At 40.4% G+C, this 15,203-nt stretch overlaps 2 protein-coding genes across 2 annotated transcripts; both read right to left on the bottom strand.

Annotated features, from left to right (window-relative positions):
* Positions 1 to 487: 487 nt before the first annotated feature.
* Positions 488 to 7,084, bottom strand: LOC311489685 (uncharacterized protein). Its single transcript, XM_084546878.1, has 11 exons — positions 5,675 to 7,084; positions 5,294 to 5,382; positions 4,396 to 4,489; positions 3,590 to 4,052; positions 3,440 to 3,515; positions 3,278 to 3,344; positions 1,562 to 1,709; positions 1,324 to 1,387; positions 1,091 to 1,221; positions 910 to 999; positions 488 to 618 (listed from the first exon to the last, which is right to left on the bottom strand). Exons 1-11 carry the CDS (start codon positions 5,758 to 5,760, stop codon positions 598 to 600), a joined length of 1,329 nt encoding a protein of 442 aa, XP_084403004.1. The 5' UTR covers positions 5,761 to 7,084; the 3' UTR covers positions 488 to 597.
* Positions 7,085 to 7,195: 111 nt separating this feature from the next.
* lrrc8da (leucine rich repeat containing 8 VRAC subunit Da) lies at positions 7,196 to 14,833 on the bottom strand. Its single transcript, XM_084546876.1, has 2 exons — positions 14,401 to 14,833; positions 7,196 to 11,642 (listed from the first exon to the last, which is right to left on the bottom strand). Coding segments are annotated over exons 1-2 (2,556 nt in total). The 5' UTR covers positions 14,402 to 14,833; the 3' UTR covers positions 7,196 to 9,087.
* Between the last annotated feature and the right edge of the window lie 370 nt (positions 14,834 to 15,203).

The raw sequence follows: 15,203 nt of genomic DNA, 5'->3' as shown, positions 1-15,203 counted from the left end.
AGTATGAAAAGAAAATAATGTCTGCAAAGTTGTTATGCATAGAAAAGTGTTTTATAGTATTTCAGTAACTGCATTGTTTCTAATACAAAATTTAAACTGAAGGTGGTTGAGGAAAAAAAAAAAAGACCTAACACGCACAGCCCGTGCTGACCATGCTCTTCATACATGTCACCTATATTTAATGTTTAAATATACTGTTTTGAAATAATTTAATTTTAAATGTACTATATCACACAGATACGATGCTTAAAACATTTGTGTTGTTCTAAATAAAAAAAAAAAAGCAAAGAAACGAGTGGCCTTTTTCTAATCTTTTTTTATACTCCAGTTATAAAACACATTAGCATTACATATTAGAAATATTACAAATAAAAGGAAACCAAATGGTGATGATCTGAACAGTTGTAGTTGATATCAACATGGGCTGAAAGTAGAAACAAGAAACAAAACTCTTCATATTATGTGTACAAACTCAAACGGATGGCGTCCCCACTCATCTTCGTAGCGGATATTAAATGTGTGGTTGTAAACTGTGAGGTACATTGTTCTTCAAATGAAGCGTACAGCATCCCAGGGTAAACAGTATTTTAGAGACTTTCACTGAAATGGGCTGCCACCCTGAAAGAAAAGAATCAGTTCAGTTGTCAGATAGATGGCACTCTATGTAAATTACTAGCCTTGTGCTGTTAATTAGATGTAGTGCGCCGAGAGTGAAAACAAAAGGAAACAAAATAGAAGCATGTAGTTTGGTGTCACGTGTGTACATTTAACTTGTTTTGTTGTTTATACAATTATTTGTTTATCTTGAGACACAACAGCATAGATCCATTTAAGTATTTTGTCATAAACCATTTTTCCCAAGATTCTATAAATTATCTTTGAATACTTGTAAAGTTTCTTGCATAATACCTCCAGGAAGTGTTTAAACTGTGGTGTCAGCTCCTCCATCATGGTTTTTGCCTTGTTGAGGCAAGCTTGTCTCTGACGCACTTCAAACTCCTTCAGGAAATCAATTGAACATTCATCAGTACAAGAGAATAAAGACAATTCAATGAGCTGTGTCACACTGTACATAAGGCAGCAGCATTACCTTCGTGTTAGACATGTGTTCCTCAGAGGTGATGTGAGTCTGCACTTCGGCTTTAGATGTGGATATAAAGACTTTGCAAGCCGCACAGTGAAACATCTCCACCTTTGTCATGTGGTCATTTTTCTGCAGAGCTGACAATTCAAGGCTCAGACTGTATTAAAGGGTTTACTTTTATTTGTCTGGAACAGAAGATACGGCAGTAAGAGCGTGCACAGTAAGAGTTGGCAAATTACCTTGGAGCGCACCGTGGTCCTCAATGGGTCGGCTAGACTGATGACTCTTACATAGCAGGAATTCCTTTCGAAATGAAAACATCTATCATCATGCAGACAAGCCAACCCACATACATCTCTTAATGTGTCTATGTTTATTTGGAATAAAAACAAGAGGTAGAAAGAAGTCAGTAGAACACCAGTAGAACAGAAAACAGCTTCAGAAATATATTTAGCTATACTTCACGCTCCGTCTTACCTGTAGGAACGCTATAGACAGATCATCATAATGATTGCCCTGCTGAATGTGCTCCAGTGTGTCCCAGTGACTTTTGCTGTCCAGATGATCCTCCAGCTCCTGCCCATTGGCCAGCTCAACATCACAAAGGTCACAGGTGATGGGGTGCCTAGAAGAAAAATACATTTAACTATTAAAACAGATAAACAGAGAGGCCTGACGTATTATGGTTAGCATTGCTAGGACTTGGTTTCCCAGTAAGATCCTTAAAATTTTCACTTAAATAAATGTCGGTTCGGTGGCTCACAATGGTGGCTCGCTCATCAAAATATTGTACTAGTTATATATTTTTTGACCCTTTTGACCCTTCTCAAACAGACTAACATCTTTTCCACGACCACAGGATGTATCTTTCAATATGGTTGTTAAGGAAATGAGAAGCTACTCAATGCATCCGTTGGGTTTAAATAACTTGTTACCAGCTGAAAGACCCATGCAGTAATTATCCAACAGGAGGCTCGTACCTATTTGCTTAGTTAAATCCAGGTGGCGACTTTTTTTTGGCCAGGCAGTGTATTTCAGGGACTAATAGAACAAGAAGGAGCAACCACTCTGCTGTTAGATGAAGAGCTACAGGAGACAGAATGCATTTCACCGATTCATGCAGTGTGCCTCATCAAAGTTGGAAATACAAAGATGGAAAAAAGTCAATTATTGTCTGACTTCTTTGGTAAAAATGACAATAGTTTGTTTTGCTGCCCCTGAATTCTGTGAGCTGTAGCAATAAACCACATTTGTTGTTACCAACAGCAACTAAATGTGTCACCAAATCAACCAGGACTGAAATGTTTGAGATATCCACTTTAAGTGAAAAGGTTTGACCTGACAAAATCAGGTTACAAAAGCTGTACTCAAAACAAACTGCAGTTTCTCTACAGTGCTTTAGTTGCACCCATCCATGATTTGCTAAACTGTAAATTAGGAAAAGTGCTTGCATCATGCATCTGTTGTTCAAGTTAACTCAGAACCTCCCTCTACTGATGTTGACATGAATATATATATATAGAAGAGGCTAAATTAAATCTGCCATGCCATTGTGAGCAGTGGAACAGAAAGATCCCTGTGTATGGGTTAGGGTTATTTTTTATTCTAAGCAGGACTTGATGATCATCAGTCACTCCACACAAATCTCAAATGTTGTCTGCATGATGTCTGCAGTTCAGAGAGAGCAATTTATTAGTTACTGTACTGCACAATACTAACTATGCTATCTCAGCTTGGTCACTAATACAATGTTTTAACTGAAACCTTGTATTTTTAACTCTAGTGGGTGATATATGCATGCCCATATTTCTGCTGACATTTTACTATAATTAGACCGAGCCAGGGAACCAGTTATACCCGAGAGGTGCGCTGTGCATTCAATTTTGGGCCAATATATTAACAGCAGTTTATAGTCAATGTCAGCTGACCCAGCAGAACACCAGTATCTTTGATATGATGTAGTGGTTTTAATCTTCTTGACAGTATACTAGTACTTAATCCTACTACAAAGCTCAGTGGAATCGAGAATTTTTAGCTCTGGCTTTGTGTCTGAATGAGGTTTAAAGAATGACCTGCACTGTTTTAGGCAAACTGAATCACAGAACTATGTGATCCTTGTTGTTGCTATAGCCATCTCAGTAGGCAGTAAGTAGCATTTCTAAACAACTTGGTATCAGTGTGCGTGGTGCTTACTTGTTCATTATTACAGTGTTGCTCTTGTTCCTTGTCACCTTTGTGGAAGTTGGGTCTCGGTCCAGTCCTGTAGAACAACATTATACTCAGGCCCAGAGTGATTTAAATTATTGGGCATACAGATAAGACAACCATATGTACTTGATGAGAATGTCACCTTACCGGTTTCCACATATGCTAACTGGTGTTGATAGCCCCGCTGTAACCTGGGTGGAGATAATCTAACAGTAGTGGTCATCTACAGAGGAGAGAAATGACAAAACTGTCACACTATCACAAAAGCTGCATAAAAATCTACATCCTCAGTCATACCTCTCTCCTATATTCTGGCGATGTTTTTCTCTCCTCCTCGTTGGTCATAGGAGCTCTGTAAGATGCAGGAAACCGTTGGGTGGCAGAGCTGTGAAAAAACCTGCCAGGGCTGTGACCTCTTTGGTCCAGGGGACCACTCATGGAGCCATAACTCGGATGATCAAGTGACTCAGCGTCTGGGCTATAACCCCGTCGTTCAGGAAGTCTATGCAAAGGACTGAGACGTCGATTCTCTGTGGGTCTGCTTCCAGGGCTAAATTCAGGTCTGTCAAGGGATCGGCTCCCGGACTCAGAGTAGGATGAGTCCCAGTGTCTGCTGTTGAGACAGTCTCTACCTGGAGATAAACGCTGGCGTTTCAGGTTGTGTTCTTGATTGGGTGGAGAGTGTTTGTGGTCTTGAGCATGTGACATCTCAGTCTCAGAGTCTGATGACAAAGGACTGTCAGGGTCATAAAGCTTAGTCCTAAAGACAAAAGAAGAAGGATTAGTCTCTTAGTTACAATCACATAGATCATCTCTAAGGACAAGTGAGCACTAACCACTGAATCTTCACACATACTATGATTGTCCTTGCAAACTGTTTTAACTGTTGGGGAAAGGGAAACAATTCTGAAATGTAGCAGTAAGAGGCACTACATATTTCAGACCTCAAGGTTTCCCTGGAATAAACCTACTGAGGTCAGCAGTAGACTGCCATATTTCAACATTTCAAGTCCTGACAAAACAAAAGATGAAGGCTTGACTGTGTGACATCCTGGATTGTGACTACAGGAGACATTGCTCTTTAAGTGAACTGACTGACTCACCTTTCTGTGCCACTTGTGCTTTTGTCCTGAGAGCTGCCATCTTGTTTGTCGAGAGGTTGGAATGAAGACCTCCATTTTCCAGAAGAGGACTGAGCTGAAGAATAAAACACGTAAATGAAATTAAGACAGTTTATTCTAACAGAATAAGGCAACGCAGTCTATTTTGAATTAAGTTGCGATGCTGTTGTATTTATCAGTTTCAAGGACAAGTATTGACACAACAATCCCCAGTTGTGACAACAGCTGTTCGACAGTCAACTCATCCGTCGCTGACATAGTTTTAACAATAACTCCATGAATTAACTATATACCCACTAAGCTGTCTACAATGAACACTTATCCATTAGTTTCACCTACAACCCATCTCCCAGGTATCATGCATCACATAGCATCACATACTCTTGTTCAAATCATGTTTATATGCAACACTAAAGCCTTATCTGAATTCAATTTATCTGCTTGCTTCTGCTCCGTTCTCCCTCTCTCCTACGCCTCGTCTCCCTCTTTTGTTTCTGTCCACCCTCGGCCAGTCTCAAGCAGATGGGGCCCCCATACAATGCTAGCTCTGGAGGTTTCAGGCTCTGGATTCTGGTTTTGTCAAGTCTTGAGTCAATCTGAACACTACGTAAATAAAACTGAATTAAAATCCAATAGTCAAATCTGCATTTGTTTGTTGTTGTTCTTTTTGTCAGTGTACACATTATCATTGTATGCTTGTGCAATTACCGGCATCCCTCTTCATACTTTCTAACATATATCAGTTTCTATGAATGATATCAGAACTTAACAGTGTAAACTAAACCCACCAGAATAATTAGGCTGGTTGTCAAGTGGGAGTCCTTTAAAGAACCTGATCTAAATCTGGGGGCTTAAAGTGAATGTGTACCTGAGAAGTTACCTTTCTGTGCTGGCATGTCTGGTGTCCAGGTGCTTGAGTTGTCTGCTGCACTCACTCGTTTCATAGCCTCTATGAAGTGTTGGGGTACTCTGTTCATCACATAAATACACGGTAATTAACAGGAACATAGCGGTGCACAGGCAGAAACACACACAGACTTAGCAACCATAGTTAGCTTAGATATGTTGCTACGAGCTTTAGCTGCTAAATCAAAACAGCCCGTTCATGACAAAGCTTTGTGTTTTCAGACAAATGTAATAACACGCACCTTTAATATCTCCTCAATAAAATGGATAGTGCCAGCTAGAAGTCGAGGCTGTACTTCTATCAGATAACACAACATTAGCTTCATGCTATGACAGCAGAGCTGGGCTTACAGACCTTTCAGGCGGCCTCTGGTTGTATCCTGAACCCGCTGCTTGACTTTTCATTGAGGGGTTGAAATGCACATTATTGTGACGGCTCATTATTGTAGCAGGTGAATTTATTATTTGTATAAATCTAAAGCTAGCTCCTATACAGGAGGCTGGTTAGCTGATGCTTACTGTTGCCGGCAGATGGCAGCAAAATGTAGAACATGATTACGTTGCTTCTGAACATAACAATGAACCACATGAATAAATTTTTATCTCATTAAGGAATTTCAGTGACAGAGCAAAATTATCAAATACAGACATGTAGTAATTTAACATGCCAGGTAGTAGAAATTAGTTCCTAAACTCTTCTTCCTCCTGTTTTTTGGAGACTTGCGGCATTTGCCAACAAAATGGCCTGATTGCAGGTTTTCTTAATTATTTCTCAAATAAATATAGCTTGGAAAGCTCAATCAAGATCAGGAAGTAACAATGAAAATATGACTGTTATGGCTGTGCAAATTCATTCAAATTTCCATTTAACCTGTTGACAAGAAGTGAGTCTCCTGATGAGTCCCGTGTTGGTTCTTATTGGTAATCCAACCCTATACGCTTTGAGAAATTTCCTCTTATTTGGTTATGGTTAAACCGTTGGGGGCAAAATGAGCAAGCAACCAGTCTTTCAGGGATCTCAGAGGCCTCTTCACTGGTGTTGCAGCTGCTCCAGTAATGTACAGTATCAAGTTTTTATCATAGTTTATCTATTATAACCTTTCTTGTCCACTGTGTCACACTTCACATTCAGACTAGCACCACCTCAGGGTTGGTAGGGAATCACAGCATGTTGGGTTTATCTGAGCATATATAAATAAAGATACATATCATCATTATCACACATATGTAGTATTTGATACAAAAAAAATCTGCAGATAATAGTGGCTGGTTAAGCAGTTCGTCAACATGGCCGTTCACAGAAAAGTTACAGTTAAGATCTACACACTAATCCTAACAGTCATGCGATTGTTCTAACTTAACAGGACTCACACGCTCACACAAACTGTTACCCATCAGCAGAAGATCGGTCCTTTAAAATCCTGTCCATGTACTGCAGAACTTAAACAGTCTGATAGGAATTAGTTATGTCAGAAACATCTTTTGTAGGATGATACGGCTGGATGAACTCCAAGACATTAATCTTTGTAGGTATTATGTAGGATTAGAAAAAAAAACTGCAGCTTTTGAATGTTTCATTGTAAAACTAGGTTGTTGGGTTCATCTTGTTTATTGGGAGCTGCTGAGATTTTGTTAACGTTGCACACTTTGACTCTTGGCTGCCTTCAGGGGCCTTTGTACAGAGGTCCTAAGGGGACACGAGCAAAAACGTTTTCTCATGTTTCTGGTGCAGAAAGGAAACAAAGGAACTTGTAGAAGGTTTTCTTTGCAGAGACTGAGCCCTCAGTGATGTAAGTCATTTTCTGCTGTGATGAGTTCAAATGTCTGCTGTAAATGAGGCTGATGAATCTAAATGGTTTAGGAAAAATAAAGAAAATTAAGCATTCGTATATATGCACAAGGCTCTTAAGATTTGAGTTGGAAAGACATGTAAAATTATACATCCAGCATAAAATGCATTTATAACGGGAAGACATGCAAACTCAATCAAGATCAGGGACACTATCAAATTAAAAACAGGAAGAAGCCCATCTTATCTTCCTGATGTTCAACTTTTCTTTTGTTATGGCTAATATGCACCAACTTAAATTGTTAGGGGAATGAAGTGACTTTTTTATGCTTTTAATACATGTTAAAAACATTTTGGAACCATTGCATCTCCTTAGCCGTTAATGCTAAAACACGGCTTATATGATTAGAGGATTTTCAAGAAAATCATGGGTCTTCTTTAAATTCACTTAAAGGTCCAGTGTGTAGGATTATGTGCCATCTGGTGGTGAGGCTGCAGATTCAGAGCAAGAAGCGGCCTTCAATTGGAGTTGTGTTCACTGTGTCCAGAAGAAAGGTCCATATGAATTGACCCTTCTTGTGGTATTCACAATATATTGAATTCTGAAATCTTAATAATATTTTGCCTGAGGAAAATGTTGATATTTCCAACAACAGCAGTGGTCTCACGACAGTCTGATTTGTGCATTCTGGACTACTGTTGAAACATGGCCGAGCAACATGGCCAGCTTAGTGGTAAAGAACCCAATCTACATTAAGGGCTCACTCTAAGCTAACAAAAATAGTACAGTTTGTAGTTACATGATACTTATACACTAATAAAAACATCTCTATATTCAAGTCAACCTAATAAGTCCTCCAAATCCTACACAACTTCATATAATAAACCTTACCATTTAGAAAAACTCCAAAATGACAAATTTTATGTGCAGCATTTTGACTGCAGTGCAGTGAACCAGAAGGAGATGAATAATGATTAGACATTCTTCTAAAATCTTTATTGTACCATAAAGTTTGTGGACTTTGAACATAGGGACACCAGGGTGGTACAGCAATTCTGAAGAACACTAGGGGCTACACAGAAGTACACAGAGAAGAACAAAGGCATTAGACATTATCGTGATTACGTGATTGTGACGTGTAGGACAATCTGTTCTACAATTTAAATCACACATTCGTATTTTAAAGCATGGTTTCAAAAGCAAGTCGACACATTTCCCTTTATCAGCTCACGTTAGTCACAGAACAGGTTATCATAAAGGGCAGTCCCCATTCTTTACGTCATTAGGTTTGTCAATGTATAAATGAATTACTATAGGCATTAGTATACAATCTCTACAACAGTAAAGTAAAGGTTCATTTCTGGTGCTTAGTCTTCACCTGAGTTTTACAACTCCAATCTTATTAACTACTAGACAGGACTATGTATGAGAAAACATACTGTATGTAGATTATATGATTCCGACAAAAGTTAAAAACTACAGAAAAGTGTTGCATGGTGTATGCTTCCACAACAAACAGAAACTGCTCCACAGATAGTGTCTGTGTGAAAAAACTGACATGATTTATTCATTTTTGGCCTTTGTTTGTGAAAGCCCTCACTGTAAAAAAAAAATAAAATAAAATAGCAGCAGTTAAGGCAAAATGATTGTTCCCCGTGGTTACAAATATACCTGAGTACCTAAAACAACAAAGACAAAGCTACATACTGCGTCACTAAAGAAAACAGATTTGGTCTAAAGAGTATTATATAAAGACACTAAATGTCTTATTTTAATTACTCAAAGACATGAAAAAGCCTTTAAAAAATGCTGAATTAAGATACATAGTAAGCAGCAACTGAATCAGTCTGTTTTTAAGCTGTAAAGACAAGCAACTAAGACAACTCATTAAAATAATCAAGAAAATGCATTCATTATTGTGAATAACATAATAGTAAAAAGTGTCTTGAGTCAATTACTGCCAACTATCCGAGTTGTGCTATAAGCCACTTGTAAAGGACATGTTGGTGTCTCGGCTGATACTCTCCTTAACATCCACAGGCAGTGCATCAAAGAGATGGTCTTCCACAACAAGGCAATTTTTGCGCAGCAGACGGCAGTTTCCTAACTGAGTAGGCAGTCTGTCCAGGCAATTTCCTCTGAGCTCCAGCTGCGTGAGTTGTACCAGTTGTCCCACAGTCTCTGGCAGCACGGTGAGCGCATTGTTCCCCAAACACAGCACCTTGAGCTTGGTGCATCTGAACAGAGTCTTGGGCAGAGCTTCCAGCTTGTTTGAGTTGATGGCCAAGTGCTGAAGGTTGTAGAGGAGACCCACGTCTGGAGGAAGCACTGTAATGGAGTTATGACCTACATCCAAGTGTCGCAGTTTAGGCAGAGTGAACAAGGCTGGAGGCAGGGACTCCAGTTTATTGTGAGAGAGGTGGAGAGACTCCAGAGACTTGACCTGGCCGATGGAGGATGGGATGGTGATTATTTTGTTGTGCCACAGTTTAAGGCACGTCAGCCTCTTCAGGTGCTGGAAGCTGATGATCTCCTCTATGGTTCGGATGTTGTTAGATTTCAGGTCAAGTTCCTGTAAGTTGGTCAAGCTGAAAATAGCATGAGGGATCCTCTCCAGCTCGCAGCAGTGCAGTTCCAGTTCAATTAGGTTAATCATTTTCTTCAGACTGTTCAGTACTAACAATTTTGTACCATCATTGTGTACCACTAACCGAATCAGATGCGGTGAAAGCTCCGTGATGTTTGTGGGCATTTTTGTAAGGTTGCTCTTCAGACATAATGTCTTTAAATGCCTCAAATCTCGCATGGACTCGAGACCAATCATTTTGTTGTTTTCCGAGCTCAGGTTGCCGATTAGGTTAAGCTCCCTCAAACTCCTCAGTAAATACACCCAAGCTGGGATCTCAGCAACATCAGTGAACTTGACATGAAGGCAGCGGAGATGGTCGCGGAGAAAAGCAAAACCAGTCTGCTCTACTTTGGCCGGACAGTGGCAAAGATGGAGCTCCAGCAGGCTGGTCATTTGAGAGACTTTTGCTGTGAAACGCACCTCAGGAATCAGCTCGAGTTTGAGCACTTCCAGGTCTGTGAGGTCAAAAACTGAATTCGGGAGGCCAGAGAGCATGAAGAGGTGCAGCTCCTGCTGGTCCTGTGCGTTACGGGTCACAAGCTGTCTCAATTTTTCAAAGGTCCACTCATGATTGAGGCTGATCTCCCTCAGCTTGTTTTCACTGACCTCAGACAAGAAGACGCCAAAGCGCTTGGAGTAAAGTTGGTCATACTGGTCAACCATGTGTAAAAGGAATGCAAAGTCATTTTTGACATCAGGAATGTCACTGAAGCTGCTTTCTTCCCTGACCTTCTCGAATGAGTATTCTTTTAGAGGTCGTCGAAACACCCAGAACAGAGAGTACAAGCATGTCATCCCGTAGATCAAAATCAAAGCCATGTAGCTGATCAGTAGCTTGTTAAGCATGAAAGCCATGTTGTGTGTACAGAAGAACTTTTTATATCCGGTTAGATGTTTTATATTAGGCTCACAATCATGGATAAAATTAATTTTAGTAAAAAAGGCTGAAGTGTAGGACAATATCAAAATAAACTTGACAGTTTTGACAATGGTCTGTGCTACATAAAGCTTGTAGATGAAATCACTGTCCTCCACATGAGCTCTAAATTTCCTCACTTTTTCAAACAGAGCTTTGGCCTGCTCCCCGTCTTTCTTATCCAGGATTGTCATACTACTTGGGACCTCTGCAATGGGTTTATCAGCTGAAAATTTCACCCCAAGCATGGGTGTGTTGGCATTTGCACTTTCATCCTTTCCCTCTAAAGAGACCTGCTTTGGTGCCGACGTGGTGCCAGTCAACCTCTGTTTGTTCTCTTCAGAGTCCTCACAAGCCGTTTCAGATAAAGCCTTTGTAGTCCAAGGAGACTCAAAACACCTACCCAGAATGGAAACAAAATGCTCAATCTTTGAACTTGTTTTGGGGTATTTGAACCAGAAATTGCTACTGACCATGAGAATGAGGGTGTGGATGAGGGTGAGGTATGGAAAGTACTTGGAATACCAGGGCAAGGCATCATGGTAACATATTTGGTTGATAAAGATATACTGTTGATAGTCCAGGTTAGTTTTGAGCCCTGTTGGTTGAGGTTGATTGACATATTTCTCTGAAACCATGGTGGTGTGTTGGTGCGTTACATGGATCTCATGGACAACTTCGTCCGGTAGGTCCTTAGTGGCCAGTGGGACAGAGGTGACAACAGGGGCCCCGGTGGCTGCTGAGGCTGCATCCTGTGTGCTCTGCTGGGGAAACGAGCTGGGTTTAGGTAGCGAGGCCTCTTCTGGCTCCTCTAGAAACGGAAGGCAAGCCACCTGGTCTTTGGTGATTTGCATCGTCATTGCAAATATGGCCAGCATGAGCATGACCAGCCCCAAGTAGTCCATGAAGACATCCCACCATGGCTTTAAGATACGGTACGTCGGCTGGATGTCGTTCAAGGATGCAACCTCAGTGAGAGTGAACATCACTGCAACAAATGGAGGACAGACAAATAATAATCACCATCAGCCTTGTGTTTTACCTTTGACATTAGGTTTGACAGATGGAACAGTTAAATTAATCAATGTTAGCATTTTATTCTCATTAATTTATCTTAAACTGTTTAAAGTTGGGTACTGGACTGTTGATCTGGTAGACCATAAAACCACTAGCATTAAAACAAAGCTGTAATGTATTTTATAGAACAAACAATTAAACAAGAAAATCATTGACAATTTGTAGTCTGAATAAAGACTGCCCTCTAGATCTGCTTTCAGCACTCTCCCCCTTTCTCATGAGTAATCTTTCATGAAGCAAAAAAAGGTTGCAAATACTTTTCAACACAGGTCTCTAGAGCAGGAAGTTAACAGTTTCTGGGTCAAATCCATAGCAAGTTGCCAAAAAGCTGCTGGAGTAAGACATTTAACACCCCCGCTACACAAGCTGTGAATGTGTAACTGTGACGGCACCGCTGAGTACGGGTGTGCTCCATAACTTCTTGATGGCGTGCAAAGTGAACTCTCACTTCCTGTCTGTTTTCAGTCTAGTTATATTCAGCAATGCCGTTCAAGCATCGAGCCAAGTTTGTGCTTAAATCCAGGCATATTACAGAGTGTCGTTTCTCGAGTCCTTTGATGTAGCCGTTAAATCCACAAACTGTTCTGACTCACTAAGAAGTTTGGCACACATGTGTTTCATTTTGTGAAGCACTGAAAATGGGTTTCTTATTCAGCGTAAGTGGCACTTTCTGTATTGTTAGAACTGCTATTCTTATCATCTTTTATCTTATTCATGCTGACTGAAATATACACATCTAAAAATACCAGTGTATCTGAATGAACTTGTTTCTTTGAATACATGACAAAAGAAGGAGGATTTCTTGGAACCTGCACTGAAAACCACGAGTTCAAAGATACAGCACATTTTGGATATTTCACACTGTACTTTGCACCACAGCAGGGGGTATCTCAATCAACTGCACACCAAAGAGAAACTGAGCTTTTGTAAGAAGAAAAAACATTAGTCTTTCCTGTGTCATACGGACTTTAACTTTTAACACAGAAATGTATTCGGCACACATGTTTTCACGTGTTATGTGAAGCAATAACAGTAGTAAAGAGTTGTTGCTAATGGGATGACAAGATTTTAGTCGTCACTGTGGAACAGGTGTCATCAGTGTTTTCTCATAGTGCCATCATATTTAACAATCAACAATGTCCACTAAAGACAATCTCTGTCAATGTCACTGTAGGAAACAGAGTGATCGAGTCATAGTTTTGGTTTAAGCCATTTTTCCAGCTGCAGAACCCAGAAAATTTAACCCCAGAAACCTTTTTTAAGGAACTAAACAGTTCCTTCAGACTATAGGTGGCAGTAATGAAGAATACTATAGAATAATGGTAATGGAACACAAAGTGGTGACGCTGCATGCAGTACTCCATAGTTCCTTTACTTTTGAAAAGTACAACCTCTGAAGCAGGAATAATCTCCTAGAAACTAATTTAGAACTTAATTTAGACACTGTTCCCTTTAAAATCTATCACTGAACTATTGACTTTCTGCACAGGTCAAAATAAATCATTCATATTGTCGTATTCAAAGAAACAATTGCATTGGAGAAACACACCGAGTTCCCTCAAAGATTCAACCTGAGGAACAGAAGAACACATCTTAACTGAGAAATCAGGATATACTGGAACAAGCATTAATGTTATTTGTAACACCTGTGCTTTTCCTGCTACGACAGTTTGAAATATCTGCTGCGAACAAGGCCTGTATATTCAGTCTGAACATGTGAAATTTTATTAGTCTTGAGTTATAAGCGTATTGCTACTGCGCCAGCCATGTGTGGTCAGTAGGAAATCTACTTTCAGTACAGTAATTTGTAACCAGTTCCAGTGTAACCAGTGCATTTATTGTTCCCTTCATGTTTAATAATGAATGCCATGGGCATTAGTTCAGACTACAAGGGAAGGTAATTGCTATTAATAAATTATAGTTGTGGTCAGACAACATCCCGGCGAAGCATGATATTTTGCTTTAACGGAGCAGGGCAACTGATGTCTGTGCACTACTACTGTGACAGAGCTGCTTGTAATTATCAACCCTTCCCCACTCTCTTCACACATGACTTAAGAAACACATCAAAACAGGCTGTGTGTGTGTGTGTGTGTGTGTGTGTGTGTGTGTGAGAGAGTGGGGGTGGAAGGGCAGGAAAAGGCAGCCCTGTGCCACCAAACATGATGCAGGCAATGAGGTGAAGAGTGCGCCCTGGTGAAATCTATGGAGGAACAATGCTGCTCAGTTCACAATACATAGAACTAGACTTGGTCACGTGGTAGCAAATTTAACTTCATTATGACAAATTCCAAGTTTAAAGATGGCTTCCAGAAAGTTTCCTGTAACTTAAACTCATTCGAGGGCATACATTTCTGTATTTAAGCATATTATTTCATTTTTAAGAGGAAATGGGCATTTCATTCGCGTGGTGAAATAGAGGATTTTTGTCACGCGAGGAGTTTCTGCGTTGTAAATTATCTGTGGCTGGGTCAGGTGACTTGATGAGACATAGCAAACTGAGAATAATCTGCATGTGTTAAACATTCTAGCCAGGCAACCAGTTTTATCTGGAAACTATTATCTCCTTGGCCACGCCGGGGAAAGAATTAACTGTAAAGTTGTTGGTTATTTATCCGCTGTATGTTCATTCCTTTAAGTGAAGACGTGTTAAAAGATACTATACTTACTGCCTTACTGCGTTATCCAGTTATTTCTTCTTCTTCTTCTTCTTTGCCCAGCATGCCACTTTCCGCTCCTCAGGTGCGTCTTTAACCTAATTTCTGAGCCGCGTTAAAAACTGCGAGAATGCCGCTGGTCGGTAAAACAAGGCTGTGGAGAACATTTGTTGGTGACAGGGCGCTTTGTCGGCGGGCTGCCTTCATACCTGGGTCCGCGGAGCAGAGTGGGCTGCTCGGCCGAAGTGATAGACAATGTACGCAGGTAGACCTCCAGTGTGTTGTATTTCTAAGAAAAGACGGATCCAATATGGAGCCGCACGGACCGCTGTTGAGGGTGTCATGCGCGCTTCTCATTGGAGGATGACATTACAGCAAGTTCCCGAAGACACCGCCTGCCCGTTTATCAGATGCTGCATTCAGGGCGTGTGGGGGAAAACGGTACAGGGCAACACCATAGCAGACACTAACTATTTTTGAGATATGACAAATAAAAAGTCTTTGACGAAATCTTTCCACTGTGGGTGGGACTATATTAAACTATTTACACAAACTGCTGCTGCCACGGTCTGCGCAGTGAATGTCACGACAAACAAACAAACAAACAAACAAACAGAAAAAAACGAGGACATAGTCAATGAGGACAATTTGTGGACATTTGGGATTTGAATGTTAGTGGGTCGTTATACCATTATTCCTAACATAGAGTAAATGTTTGTAAGATCTAATACTGACGTTTGAAGTACTGGAATCACAAACGTGCCTATCTGGGCCAACCTTGCTGGTGCTTTGGGAAGTGTTTATCAAGTCTTTGA

Source organism: Chelon labrosus (genome assembly GCF_963514085.1).
Source record: "Chelon labrosus genome assembly, chromosome: 6".
Classification (NCBI taxonomy): domain Eukaryota; kingdom Metazoa; phylum Chordata; class Actinopteri; order Mugiliformes; family Mugilidae; genus Chelon; species Chelon labrosus.
This window is presented reverse-complemented; position numbering and strand designations above follow the sequence as displayed.